The sequence below is a fragment of the Archocentrus centrarchus genome, chromosome 4 (genome assembly GCF_007364275.1).
Source record: "Archocentrus centrarchus isolate MPI-CPG fArcCen1 chromosome 4, fArcCen1, whole genome shotgun sequence".
In the NCBI taxonomy this organism is placed as follows: domain Eukaryota; kingdom Metazoa; phylum Chordata; class Actinopteri; order Cichliformes; family Cichlidae; genus Archocentrus; species Archocentrus centrarchus.
Genome location: NC_044349.1, coordinates 1,552,009 through 1,567,688, shown reverse-complemented (window position 1 = coordinate 1,567,688; position 15,680 = coordinate 1,552,009). Strand labels below are relative to the sequence as shown.

Here is a 15,680-nt window from a genome sequence, read left to right as displayed (position 1 = left end):
GTCAGGATCAAACAAATAAAAACTTAAATGGAAATTGCTGTTATTTCATAAAGTTACGGTGAGCTTACGATCTGCTCTCCACGTCGGCCACTTCCAGGTCCAATAAAAGCAAACCAACACTGAGGGTTAAAACCATGAGCGTGGCTCTTCTCTTAAAGTTTAATATCCAGGTTTAGACCATTCAGATTAAGTTAGCTAGCCTTTTGACATCTAGAGATGGTACACCATGTTCTGAGTGAGACATTTCTTTAAAGAAACGCTAACTCATGCAGCACTAATATAACTCTGCATATAAATGAAGATGGAAGAACTGAATACCAGTGAACTCTGGAGGGTTGGTGAAGTTGGGCTGCTACAGAGCTGTGGTTGGCCCACTATAAATACATTAGCACAGGGAAGATGCTGGATGAAGATTACATTGTTCTCAATATGGCAGGAAGAAGAGCAAACTTCAGCCAAGAGAACATCTGAGAACATCTGCAGCACGGGGTCACTCATTAATATGATGCTGTGTGCTTTGGATTATTTTCTATTAAAGAAAAAAGCCCCAGAGCGATGCTCTCTGCAAGTGTTCAAATATTTGGTGTCTGGGACACTGAGAGCCCATTGGCTTATCTTACAGACCTGCTGCACATGAGTGGTAATAACAAGCTGGAGAGGCCCAGAATGAGAGCGGACTATTTAAAAGAGAGAGATAAAGGAGCGCTGCACATTTAAAAAGGATGCTCGAACTCAGAAACAGGGTTGAGACATCATCACTGAGGAGCTGCGAGCCTCCTTAACCTTCACTGCTTTTCTCCTGGTTTCTCTGTAACAGAGCTGACAGGCAGCAGTCCTGCTGTATGATGATGTCTGCAGACAGGCTGGGCTCTCCGTCCTGCTCACAGTCACATTATTCTGCTTTTACACTGCAAGCAGCACCACGCTGACTCTGTTGTGTGTACACAGTGGCCGAGATGACCCGTCAAACTGACACGACTGCACCTACCACCTATATCACAAGCTGACATGAGGAAAAAGAGAAACCGATTCCTCTCAATTTTAAACCACAACACAGAAAAATTTAAATTCCAGCCAAACAAATAAATAATAAATAAAATAAAATGTAATTTTCTATTTTTTAATGATTCTCTTAAAGAAAAAAATAAGCTGAATGCTTTTCATCTTTCACTTTTTGAATTTACTTGTTTGTAACAAACTTAAGAGCTATCATCAGTTATCATCAACAAAGGCTGACAATAATAATAATAATAATATAATAAAAAGCAGAAAAGCAAAGAACTCTTCAAAAATGGGAAAAATGTTAATGATTTATGTTGGTTTTCTAAAGACAGATGAAGCCCCAAAGACATGAAGAACAGAAGAATCTGAGCAGGATACCTGACTCCTGTAGGTATCTGTAGACCAGGAAGTTGACCTCATCACTGCTAATGCTCATCTTTACTCCTGTTACACCATGAGGTCAGCACGCACAAACCTAGCCTGGAAAACAGAGAGAGGGTCATCAGTGAGGGGCACACCGCCACGGAAACAAGCTCATTCACGTTAGTTTGTTACTGTGAAAAGGAAGTGACTGCAGAGCTTCGAGCACGTAGCCCACAGCTGCTTCAGTCTGCCACGTGATCACATGACCTTTGCCTTGTATTGCTCCCCTCAGAGCGCCATGTTTCTGACAGACCCATCAGACCTGTCATTTTTTTTAATTGCTTAGACCAAATATAATGGACAAAGAAAGTGAAAATGCATTTTAGCACCAGAAATTATATCATGTTTCTGAACGAGCGTGATGAGGCACTCGCTGAGACCGGGGCAGCTGCATGCCTGAGAGTCGAGTCATCTGATGCAGTGTCATCGTTTTACTGTTTGTCTGCGTTTTAGTCATTGCGGTCGTGCTTTTGTCTGCGCTCATCAGTGCTCTAAGTGGCTTTTACTGTTAAATATTTTATCTGATTATGTCACCGTTGTATCATTTATGTGCTTCTGGCTTTTATCTGTGCTTACATCCGTCTTTGGTTTTCTTGTTTATAAATGCCATTAACCTGCCAAGGACTGCAGATGAAGACCAGCCTACATGGCTAAATGTGGCACGCTGACATCATGGATCTAAGTGCTCGTCTTAATTAATGTGCAGCAGAACAAACAGAAGAAATGAGCAGGACAGAGACACCTCGTCTGGGATGACCTCGTTAGTGTGAGCACCCGAGCACGTCACATGATGTGACGTTGCCTTTGTGTGTGAACTAATATGACCGGGAACCACAAGTTTACCAGCTCTGGGGTTAACGAGCGCAGACGGCCGATTCCAAACGTAGGCAGGACTTCCTGCTGCTCTGATCAACTTAAAAACAGCACATATCACGTTACACTTTCCAGAGGTAATTAAAAGAAGTTTAGATTAATTTTTAACGACAACCTGCTCACAGCAAACGGGACACAGTTACACACCACAAATGGTACTGTGACATGTCAGTACTGCAGTAATATTCAGATACTTCGAGTAGATGTTCTATTTTTGATTCTGGCATTTTGATAAAGACCTACAATAGAAAAAGGTTCTACTCTCTCACCGACATCAGAGTTTAAAATAATCTGGCTGACAGCTGATGCCCAAACTCTTTGTTTTCTTCTATCCAAACACCATTTTCTTAACTTCTCGGCCAATTCTTATTCCCAGCTGTCACAGAGCGGGAGGCCTGGGAACACCACACGGAGGGGCCGCTGCTGGCCGGCAGATTCAAACCCAGAACTTTGTTTGCTGTGAGGCGACGAACCACTGCAACAAATCTTGACTATAAAAACGACTCAACTGATTTTACATCTTTGTTCTTCATCATATCACAATGATGTGCAACAGCGGCCACTCCAGCTCACTGATTTGCTGAATTAAAAGCAGCCTTCCTGGGATTGGCCGCTTCACTGCCGATTACTGCTGCAGCTCCAGAAAACGCTACTCGAGGATCCGGCGTAGTCGAGCCACGATAATGACGTCAGCTCGGCTGGAGAACAGGGCCGCCGTGGCTGAGCCGTCTGAGAACGTGTTCATAACCCAGGAGACAGCAGACGAAGAAGAGGTGGTGTTGTTCTCTGGCGTGTTGGCTCAGTGATACTCATCTGTGCCTGGACCCTCTGTCTCTGTGAGACAGGACTGTGTTTTCCACACAGACAGCTGTCAGCAAACAGATAAACTGCAGACAGACAAAATAATGGGAACCACCTCAGAGTTAAGCTTTTCTGCATAATTACAGAAGTAGCAGCACTGTGTCGGGGCCGCAGCCCCATGAAACAGTGTTCCCACACACACACTGTGCTAAATTAGGCCTCTTATTATAATTAAATCATACGCAGCTGTCAGACTGCTTTCACTTCCAGTTTACTACAGTGTTGCGCTGCAAACTAACTTTTCAAACAAGCCCCACCCCTGCACTCTGTGGTTAGTGTTGACACGTGTGACAGTCGGCCGCTGAAAAATACCACAAGTCAGAAATAAACTGCTGAACACGAGATAATTAAAAAGAAATCTTATTGTTTCAACTACTGATCATAGCATTTCTAGTTACACCACTACACTCGTAAGTTCTTCTTTTTAATTATGTATCAGAAAGACATGGACAAAACACTGGGAAAAACATTTAAATGTAACAAACTACAGCCGGAACAAGAAGAAGGAAAAACCATCCTTAAACATCTTAATAAATTCATGACCACCTGCAGAAATTCTGTTCCAAACACACTTCACAGGCTCGTTTCACGCTTTAGATGAATTAAATCTAAGAAATTAAATTAGCTTGCCACATCTGAGGTACGTCAGGGAAAAGTATTCATTTGTCCAGAAAATTGTTAACAAGCTGGAAAATTATAAAGTGACAAAACAAGGAGGCAAGCCCTCATTGTACCTGACAGCCACTCGCTCTCCGTGTCTATTTATGTAGCCTCTCCGTCTCTCTCAGCCTCTGCACCTATTAAGGACACCAGTGCAGCAGCTCAAACATAGAAGGATCGATACGTAGTAGTGCAGCGAGTCTGTAGCATATTATAGACATAAATCACCTGATGCTAATTTAAAGCAACTGCTCCCACACTGAAATGCAACTTGGAGGCCAACCGCTTCAGTAGCAGCAGTTTAATTAGGCTCAAGTCACATTTGTGTGGTGACCCAGCTACTAAAAAGTTCTGTTTCCACCTCCTCTGTTTTTCAGCCCCAGGCTCACCATGTGCAGAGCCTCTGGAGATGGCTGCATCTTTTTATTTATAGATATATTTGGCATATGCAGAGGAAGCTCCAGAGTGAGGCTAAAGCATCATTGTTTTATTCTACAACTGCCCAACACTGGCATGTCATTTAATTACAGTAACACAGTGATATGATTGGATTAATCATTCCTGAAAAACAGGAAAATGCTCAGATCAACCACCTCCTGGTAGAACCGAGGGGCTGAACCTACATTATATGGCATTAAAGATAATAATTAGTACATTAAGACTGAAGATCAATACGCATAAAAGCAGAACGTAAATCAAGCGGCCTGCTGTTGTGTTTCTTTGAACTGAGAACCTGTAGACCGTCCACTCAGTGATTATTCAGGCTTTGTGCTCAAATCCCTCCTGACAGCAGTTTGTAAACAGCAGGCTGTAGTTCCCTCCACCACCAGCCCACTGCAGTGGTGCTGTGGGGCTGCGAGCTGCAGCCTCTGTGTTGACAGTGTGGGAGAGTAGGGGGGGGGCGGGGATCTCTGGCTCTACATTTCTTCCCTCTCTCCATGCTGCCAGTGGCAAACTGGCCTGTACAGTAAATGTGAAATCAAGTTACTGCTCAGGAAGAGGGGGGGAGGGTGGGACAGACACACACACACACACACACACACACACACACACACACACACAGATAATCAATTACCAAGAGAATTGAATAAATCAGGACAGGACTAGTGCAGCATGTGACCTGCGTCCTGACCATGACGACATTACTGAGGAAGCACCGCTGAAGTCACAACACCAATGAGGCAGGTGGGGATGGGGGGGGCTGACCTTCACAACATGAAATCAATATTGTTAATAAATTAGATTTGCCTCGGATCATCAACTGACATCCATCAGTCACAAAGCTCCGATCAATAAGCAGGAATGCACTTCAGCTGCCTTTTAATCATGTTTTACTTCAGATTCTCCCACTTTATGAAAAGAAGACTTTATTGTAAGAGGGTTCAGTGTTTTCTTTTCCTTATTTTGCTAATTTAGCGCTGGAACATTTTCACCGATGCTTTGAAACCGAGTGTGACACGTGAAAACCGAGGACGCTCACTGGCTCAATCTGTAGGTGATCAATTCTGACTCTAAAACAACCATAAATTACAAAATTAACTTCATGTTTTATTCAGTTTGACCTGAAATTAGCAACGTAGCCCATAAAGTCCTCCAGAAGGTGTTTACAGAGGTGAGAGCAGCAGAGCTGAGGGCCACTGTCCCACAGACTTCCCACCTGGGAGTTTTTCATTTTTGGTTTTTGCAACTGGAGGAGGCGCCCCCTGCTGACTATTAAATAGAATGCAGATTTGGCATTAAACTATGTCCCTCTTGTAACCCTCTAACTAGGGCTGGGTGATATATCAATTTTTAAGAAACATCGATATAATTTCATACGCGATATAAGATGAGACAATATCGTTTATATTGATATAGTCTAGTTCATGTTACAATCATACTTGTAGATCCACCAGTTCGCCTTTCTGTTCTCCCAGTTTGTCTCTGCACAGCTTCACGCTGCCCCGCCTCTCTCCACTTCACCTGTAAATCATGCAGGAAGTGACAGCATGGCGGTGTCGCCAACTTAGTGAATTTGTCACTAGATTTAGCCGCTTTTCAGACCCCCCCCCCACAAAAAAAAGACAAATTTAGCAACTTTTTCCGGTGACCTTGATGACTTTCGTCAGGAGGAAGGACTTTCCAGTGAAGCAGACTTCACCAGACTGGCTTTGTAAAGAATCAGTCAGCCTTTTGCTATCTTTGCTCTGTATCTTTTCTGTTTACATTTTAATAGCACAGCTGTGAATCTTTTTTATAGAGGAAAAAAGCATTAATTTATTGGAGGAGCATTATTATTTAAATATGCCAATAGTTGATTTTTGAGTAATTTCTCATGTACATCTACAGCTGAATGTTAATAAAAATGTCTGTGTGACATTTGGGACATGTAGCTTTGACTCAGAAGTGCCTTTTTGTTTACACCCTTTTAGAAAGAAAAAAACATCGAGATATATATCGTATATTGCCATTCAGCAAAAAAAATATCGAGATATTACATTTGGTCCATATTGCCCAGCCGTACCTCTAACACCTGGCGATCTCTGCCGGTTCACCTGTTACCTGCCCCTACTAGCCGTGAACAGCTGGTTAACACCGAGCGTATCACCGCTGAGGTGTCAGATCAAACCTATTTTGAATTACTGTAATTACGTGACCGGTTTCTCAAAGCTGAGAAATTGTGCTTCACACCCACCATAGGGTTATTACGGTAACTGTTGCGGGAAGAGCGGGACATTTGAAGTAGACAGGTTTGGTATTAAAGGGTTAAATAAAAAGCTGTATGTGGCCATCTTACCAAGTATGGACTACTAGTAACTGATCTTCATCAGTTCACCTTTTCATGCACCACAGCACAAAGGAAGGAGGCACCACTCTGTGGTGTAATTCAGTGATTGATGTACAAGCTGATTAGTTCACAAGTTTTCACACAACAAAATTAACAAAATACGCAGGAAATGTTTTGGTAGCACACCAGTTCTTGTCCATCAACTACAGTAAGTTTAATTGTTGTAATTTCACCAACATGCACAGTGTTAAAACCTCACACTGACTTGAATTTCTTCTTCGTGGTTCTCTGCAGAGTTGATCGGTTATTTTTTGGGGTGTTGATTTCTTTTTCTTCTTGTTGCACCTTCCAGAATATTTGTTTCAATATGTACATATCCATAAACAGACTTCTAGCAGTAATTATTATTATACCATTATTATACCAAACCCAATGGTTCAAGATGAATACACTTATCCCACAAGCACAGCAGGTTTTACTTAAATTCATTATACAAATTTTAAAATGATTTATTTTCCAGCCCGGTGACTGAAAAGCAGCTCTAACAGTGACTATTAGCTCTTCATGAGTAGACAAGTATCTGCAGATGTATGTCAAACAATGATCAACCAAATCAATTTTAACCTCAATGGTTCCCAACCCTGTAAATAAAAAAAGAAGTCATAATTTTTCGTTACATTATTCTGTGAACTGAAGAGTGACATTAGTGGTATTATTACAGCACAGCACTCTCTGTATTTTCTGAGTATTGGTGGTCGGATGTGAGCGGCCACTGTGAGTGAACAAAAGGAGCTGCTGGCTTTACTGGAACAGTCTGAACACTTTATTTTGTTACAGTTTGTGCCAGAAGCTCCTTTTTAAAATGGCAGGTGTGTGTGCAATGAAACCGAACTTCAAACAAACTGCCAGCGCACCCCCGCGTGTCTCACAGTATTGTGTGTCTTCTTGTCTCTCCCACTCTGTGACAATAATATCCACCATTTAGGTTTCATGTTCTTTAAAGGTATTTCTGCATCAGTGCATAAAGGAGACCCAAGCTGTGATGTCTGCTGCTCTGATTCTGCACCAGTGCAGATAAAATGGGGCTCATTCCTATTTAAAGGCTCTCTCTCTCTCTGAGACCGAACGGTTTGGGTCTATTTTCAGAGCAGCAGAAAGAAATTCAGGCGGAGGGGGATGGGATGATTTAAAGCAAACCATATTTTAAATCGTCTCTCGCTGTGTAACGTGTGCAATGCTCCTGAAACCAGACAGTCACACATGAAAATCAGATTCTCACTTATTCTGTGGCCACAGGACACACTGAAAGCAAAGGCAAGAGAAGGTTTATTCAGTCTACACGCAGGAAACGGTGCCACCAAAAATGTAAGAGCAGCATCAAGAAGGCGGCGTGTTTGTTGATGTTTAGAGGCTCAAACACATTTACATGTCTGTATTTTTGTTCTGGGGCTACACGAACATATCTCTGGAATATTTATAGCTCAAAAACTTAAAAACAAAAAAACACATCATGAGGCTCAGCGCAAAACAAGCCATTAGCTCCCACTGCTTTGAGGCCAGCGTCCTGATGTGCCCGCTCTGTTCTAATTGGCCGGTTAAAAAAATAATCCGCTTGTTAAGTGACGACACATCGACATCAAAGCGTCTCCTGGACGAGGCTCTGCTTTATCTTTGGAAAATCCTGCAGTGTGGAGCTTCTTCTCTTTCCTGAACAAACTGGAGACTGTTCGGCTGTTCTTGGCCACTACGGCTCTTCATTAGCAGCATGCTACAAGCTAAGGTTTTTAAAAAAAAAGACCCATCCCCCGATGCAGATAGGCTCCTGCAATTAATTAAATATAAAATACATTTAGAAATCAGGATAACATTACAGCCACATTTCATAATAGAAGACCCTACAGCAGACTACTTTAACCTAATTTGGAGGCCTTAAGGTCTTTACACACCGGACGTGTAAATTCTGTGCAAATGTTTTGTGCGTTAAAATATTTTTTGGACTCGCCTGTTCACACCGACTGTGTCATTTCACAGGACGAATCTGTGGAACCCAGAATCTCTTTCTTCCTTCTCTTGTTTAGAAACATCACAACCTCATTACATCATCGTTTGATGTCGACTTCATTTCTTTCACAGTGCGTTTTAGGAGGACGATTTATTCGCAAAAAACGCAACGCGTCTGGTGTGTATGTAGGTTACACGACAAGTTCGCATCCAAAAGATATGGAATTTCATGTCGTTTTTAAGATATGGAATTTCGTGTCGTTTTTACGTTTTCCCGGTGTGAAACGGCCTTTACCCTAAAATTTTATGCAGATACTTTCAGTTACCCCCGAGTTAGTAAAGATATGATACATAATCCAGCAAAAATATGTTTTCAGTATTAACAATACTCATTAAATCAAAACAAGTATGCTTATAAAGTATTCACTTCATATAGTACTCGTGTGTACATGAATATTACTACATAATGCACCCATATCTCAATACATCACTATAATCATAAAGCAACCATGTTGTTTACATTTGAGCAATACTGCTGAGCAGTAGGTTTGGCTTTAATATTGCTCAGGGATGACTCAGAGTCTGTTCTATTTACGGCCATGAGTCATCTCTGACCAACGTGTTAGACAGTGCTCAGCCAATCAGAGGCTGGCATCACAGGCTATAAACAGACTGGCTGTTTACCTGCATCCCATCAGCTACTGCCAGCTGTTCAACGATGCTAGATATGGGAAATCCCTGCTTTCTACATTTCAGTCAACAATAGTCAAGTAGGTATAGCCAATCACACAGCACAATATGATCCCACGATTAGACTAAGCCAATCAGGCGTGAGAAAGAGGCTGCATATCATTAGCATATATTATCATAGCATTAGCAGCCTGAAATCCTCCATGTAGTTTACTCCCCACCTCAGATAAATACAGCCAAAGGGTACAAAGGGTAAATTAGGGTTGGATTTCTCATAGGATTAGGGTTGGATCAGGGAGTGGGGGGTTGGGTTAGGTGTTTAGGAGTCAGGATTAGGGGGTTTAGGGTTAGCATCTTGTATCGCACCATGTGGACACTGGTCTTGCACGACTACTCACATGAAATGAGCCATTAATCCCTCCTTCAGTACTTACATATTTAGTACCTCTCAGTACATTTTTAACTCCAGAATTTTGTTCTGTTTGGATTTTTGTTTTTGTGGTACAGCTGATGACATTTGCTCTTCATTTTTTTGTGAAGAATTTCATGTTAAAAAGTATTGTTTTATTTTTGCATTATTGTGAAATATAACGATATACCAATCAGAAATGTGGAGGTTTTTTGTGCTTAGATAACCCTACCCACAGCACTGGGCCTTGTTAGAGCATCCTATATTCATTTTGGCACCATTTGAAGAGCTCAGCAGCAAAGTTAGCTCATCCACCACCTCCACATCTGACGTAATTCCAACTGTCACACTCTCAAACGTGTCCTACGAGGACAGCTCTGGGATTAAAACAATGAAAAGGACCCTCCTGCAGGCTGTCAACAGACAGATCAGCACCTCAGAAGATAAACCACCGCTCTCACTCACAGTGTCGCTTAGCCCAAGGTTTACAGGTAAATCTGTAAGATCTCTCCCCAGCCAAAAATAAACGTAGTACACTGAGAATGTGAATGTGGTGCACTGAGTGAATTTAAGATAAGGTTAAATGTGTAACCATCCGCGTAAAGCTGTGATCTTTGTATATTTGTAACATGCCCTACTTGATCCTGTGTTTAAACCACAGCTGGAGCATCAGATGATTCAGTCACCAGAAAAGGCCCCTCGTGTGGAAGCAGCTGCACAAAATACAAGACCAGCTTTATGAAAGTATTTAACCAAATACTGGAGGAGCACAAAGAGCCCGGTGCAGCTCGAGCCATGTCCCCAACAGTCTTTGGTTTCCTGGCTTTGCTTCAGCTTCCCCCCTGCACCAGCGTAGTGGTCTCTGACGACATGGATGGGGAAACACAAACAGACCAACACCAGAGTGAGCAGAAATGCTTTTTTAATGACACAGAATCTGCTTCAGTAACAAAAGGGTCGCTCATAATTTCTCTTACTTATTTGTCAGTCTCACGTTGGCGGCTTCAACAGTTTATCTGGAAATTTCAGTTTCCTAACCTCAACCCTAAAGATTTATAAAAACTACTTCCAGTTCTTTGTTACTAAAGCACTTCTTTAAGCTGCTCGTTGAGCCACAGTGAGGAATACAGCTTATTAATTAACACTGTTATCGGGCCGGTACTAAATAATAATACAGCGTCAGTATCGGTGCATCCCGAGGCAGTTGTGTATGATGCAACGACAACAGAAATGAATCGTTATCTGCTAGTGGCTCTCCCCTCCCCCTCTCCTGGGTTACTGTTCTCTGAGAGTGACAGATTGCATTGGCAAGCCTAGCTCAGCCTCACATGGCCAGTGTGAGGTCAGAGAGGCTAGCTGTCTGTCGCTGACAGATGGTAGCATGTAGGCTCTGCCAGCTAGCCCCACTTGATGGGCAGTTAAACCTGCTCTGGGCAGCTCGTGTCCATCTGAATGCAGGAGGTCAGCGAGGGCCACTGAATCGGCGGTGGTTATCTCACAGCGAGCTGCTGTGATGACTAAGATTAGAGGAACCTCGCCCAATTCAGAATGCAAATCACATTTTGAGAACCTCTTTAGAAGGTCAGGTCTGATGCACTTATCTGCTTTGCTGGACGCGCGACTGGACAAACACTAATTAATGCTGTCAGATATTTACCTTACAGGATCACACTGATGTGTATACTAATGGTCGGCTGGGTCATTTATTCCCTTCTGTTCAGTATGTGAGCAAAGATCACTTCATTATAAATAACTATTTTTAATTTGCTCGGCTCTATAATCCAACATGAACATCGGCCAACATAAAGCTGATACGGCACAAAAGTGCAATTCTGCAGCTGGTATCAGTCAACATGCACTAATATTATCCAACACTGGCTTTTACATTGGTGCAGATTAGGAGTGTCATGAGATCTGGGCTTTAATGACTAAAGAAACTGCAGGTACAAGCAGGCATTACTGTACTAAGATGCCATTAAGATGTTAATTGACATCCTCATAAACAATCACCAAAGATGACCAAGAACATTACGAAACTTCTCATTTTTTTATTGGCTTTTAGCAAATCCAGCACACTACAGAGTTGATCCCATCCTGTTTCTACAGGTTTTACTGCAGCAGTCTAATCTGTGATGTCACAATGACACGTGACATCACAGATTAAACCTTTTGTTTTCTGTTGTTTTGAATGGATTTACTATAGTAAGCCATTAATCCACATACCCTTACTGAAGAACTAGGCAAGCATCTATTTCCAGTAACACTGTGAGATCAGAGCTAAAAGCCAAACAAACAGGATAAGCCAATTTACTGACAGGTGGGGTTAACCCTCTAACACCGGGCGATCACCACCCGTGACCTGCCCCCTACTAGCCATGAACAGCTGGTTCACACCGAGCGTATGACCGCTGAGGCGGCTGATCAGAGGAACTTTGAATTACCGTAATTACGGGACCGTTTGTCCTGAGAAATTGCACTTCACACCCAACATCAGGGTTATTACGGTAATTGTTGCCAAAAGTCCGCGAATGGCAGCAATGTTGAAGTACGCTGTGTCCCCGTTATAGGGTTTTAACAGGTGACCATGGGTCAGGTGTGAAATCTTGGGTTAGAACATGATGTTAAAAAAAAAAATCCCCTTCACACAATAATTAATACATATGGATTATTCTAAGCACTGCTTTTAGAATCTCTCTTTGTACAAACTCCATAACCTGGATCCTATTCCTGTCTATCAGGGCTGAACTGAACTGATAAAACTGGCTTCATGACTGATATCAGAGACGCTCACTTTGAAAGACTTGCATGTAATGATTATTTATCCACTGATTTAATAATAGAAAACAGAGGTAGGCCAATAATACCAGCTCACAGGCCTCGTCACACCAACACGTACACTATGGCCGGGCAGTTGGGTGAACATATTGGCCATCTGTGACTGGCTGCATGTACTGGCTGCTTTTTTTTAACCCCCGTGTTTTTTTTTTTTTTCACTTCATTTTCCTAATTTAGCAGCTTGCCTTCATCAAAACATCTAGGAAAGTCCTTAAATTGTAACTTGTGACCTCCTTTTGTTGTGTGAAGCTCCATCTGAGGGTTGTACACAGATGCTGAGATGTGCATCAGTGTGATAAGCAGATATATTGTCACTGAGAAGTTGATCAGATGTGGCTGAGCTGCACGCAGACCAGCAAATAAATCATTTTAAAAATGATCAGCCGCTAGTTGTTGGACTGAAGCTGGTAGGCTGATAAATGTTGTGATCATACCTCCCAGCCCAAATCCAGATGTGATATTTGGTCCCAGACGATCGATGCCATGAAGCTGGGAAACAGTGTAGCAGGTGAACCACCTAGCTAGCTGGAAAATACACCTATCAGAGGCACCTCTGCTTTTGACTGTGCTGTGTGTTTTCTCCACTCTGGCACTTGGGCTTCAGGATCATGTCTCATTTGATGATTATAGAAGGTGAACAAAGCTCTCAAAGGCTGAGAGCTAACATGAATTAACTTCACACAGTGCCTCCGAATCCCACAACTCTGCAAATCGCTGCTCTTTGGAAAGAGGAAAAAATAAGAAGGTTAGGGAGACACTGGTAATAATAACTCGATTCCTCTTGGAGTCTCCCTGTTCCCGCGGAGGTCAGCACTGTCAACAGGAACACGATGGCACTAATGTAAAACATGGTCTATTTTTATCAATTTGTCCAGCTAGCAAGCATAAAAAGATACGTAGAGTACTTATTTTCACAGGTGATGGAATGAGCATGGGAGTGCTTCGTTATTCACCAATCTTTATCATTTGCAGTTTGCACAGATTTCTGATTTAGTGCACATTTTCACAGTAAGTAACAAGAAACCTCAGAAGCAGAATGCCAAAGAAATGTTTGAAGCAGCTACTGCAGAAACCAGGGTTTAGTTGGCAGCGGCTCGTTACGTGAAATTATGGCCTGTCCACACAGCTCTCGAACATTCCTGAAACAGACAACCCAACATTCATTCCAGCGTCGTGCAATTATGGGCCGACCGTGTGGACGTAAAAGAGGAGACGGGGACGTTTCTCTCTTTCTTCTTCATTTGTTATTCAACTATTTAGGGCATAGTTCGTGAGTGCAGCTACATTCAGATCTATCGATGTCTCCCCAGAGACGTTGCCCCATTATCTGCATTTTTAGGGAGTGTCCTCCCTCTCTGTGATGGCTGCTTTTCAATCTGCCTTCCAATGTGCCGAATTCAGAACGACCATAAAAGCATTTAACTGGACCATATGTCCAAAGAACCAGCTCTAAGAAACTTGAACCCAGCCTTATTTATTAGTATTTGCCAAGCAGATTGTGACAGAAAGAAAATATTTGATTTTATTGACTTTATTTATGATCAGCCGCCTCTCCAACGAATCTCATCTTAGGGACACATTTCAACACCACTGTTGGCAGACGTCCTCCTGCTGTGCGGCCTCTTTAAGTTCACCACAGCGGCCCAATAACCTCCAGCTTGCAGCAGATCTCTGGAGCATGAGGACTACCATCAAAAACTGATGGGGAAGCAGCTGAAAGGTATCTCTGATATCACAAAACCAACCCAACTAAAGACTACATGTGGTGAAGCACTACCCAGAGATGTTAGCGAGTTGTATTCATTCAAATTTAGCTGAACTTCAAATATAAATGATAAAATTCAACCATCAGTGAACACTGTGATGATTTTCTTCTGAGCAGCCAAAGCTGTATTCGATTGCGCAGCTCTTACAAACGTCTCTGGCAGAGATGTCTACAGAAAAGCACTGGCAACCCTGATCTCACCGTCCATCCGCCGGGCCTGATCTGTATTTAACTATCACTTTAAATATCTCTTCATTCTCTCGCTAAACAAGGGTTTGAGCTTCAGGGTTACCCAGGGACGCGTCCTTTGCGGGAGGTGTGGAATTTTTCACTCCCTTTAGGACACACTAATGAACAAGCGTCTGAAATATTTGTGGTGTGATTTCAGAAATGGGGGCACATTCTGGAAAAGGAGTAGCTGGTTTCTAGGCAAAGTGACACACACACAATCGATACAGTGGGCTGAATCATTTTAGAACAAAGGCTTCTTTCTTCTCCTCTTACATACAACAGCCCTGTGAGCGCAACACACAGTTCTGCACAAGTGGATTAATAAAAATACACAAGCTAAACTCAGGAGCCACGTTTTCTAAAGACATGTCAAAATTCAGAGGAGAAATGACATCCTGACAGGATTTTGTCTTCTCTTGCTCCTGGGGTGATAAAAAAAAAGCATTTTAAATGTTGGAAATAATACAGGCATTCAGAGCGCGCCTGAAGTTGGTGGTAAAAAGCTTCTGCGGGGCACAAACATATTGGCTGTGTAGTTTGTCGCCACTGAGTTACATCTCGAGCACAAAAACCAACTAAACAATCCTCCACCATGCTCCCCTGACATCACCATCGTCCTCCAACAGTTTATCTGTCTGCATTATATCACAGCAGAAAACACCATTTACAGGACAGCTTGGTTCTTGGTTTCTCGTACAAGTGCTTACAGGCTCTTTATGTAAATAACACACTCACTGGGTGACTAAGAGCTACAGTGCTGAGTTGTGGCATCATGAATAAAACAAATAAGCAGCGCTGAGGGCTCCACGGCGGAGAAAACAAAGCCTTCCAACGAGGCTGACCTGACATTAACGCGGCAGACTGTTAAAGTGGGTGAGAGCAGTTTGTAGCAGCAGATTCAACCAAACGAACAATATCAGCAAGTTAGCACAAAATCCTTCAGCATCCGACCCCAAACAAATATAACCACCAAGACTTCTGCGGGTCCTATCCAGCAAGGGTGTGCGCTGCTGGGCTGAGTGCACAGGAAACCTGCTGGATTATTTAACGGTACAAAACAGGAAGAGGGGCGTGCTCCTCCAGTGGAAATCAAACACAGACGCTTTCACACTTTCTGATTTTCATAAGTGGTTGAAAAGCAAAAATAAACTCACTACAACAGG

General features: G+C 42.6%; 1 protein-coding gene across 2 annotated transcripts in view; it reads right to left on the bottom strand.

The window, feature by feature from the left end:
• The window catches only part of tbl1xr1a (TBL1X/Y related 1a), a 56,355-nt gene that overhangs the window by 9,877 nt on the left and 30,798 nt on the right, over nt 1-15,680 (bottom strand). For both annotated transcript variants that reach the window (XM_030726804.1, XM_030726805.1), the window contains exon 3: nt 1,381-1,482. In XM_030726804.1, coding sequence (XP_030582664.1) covers nt 1,381-1,438 — 58 coding nt within the window. In that variant the 5' untranslated portion in view covers nt 1,439-1,482. The remainder of the gene's footprint in view (nt 1-1,380; nt 1,483-15,680) is intronic.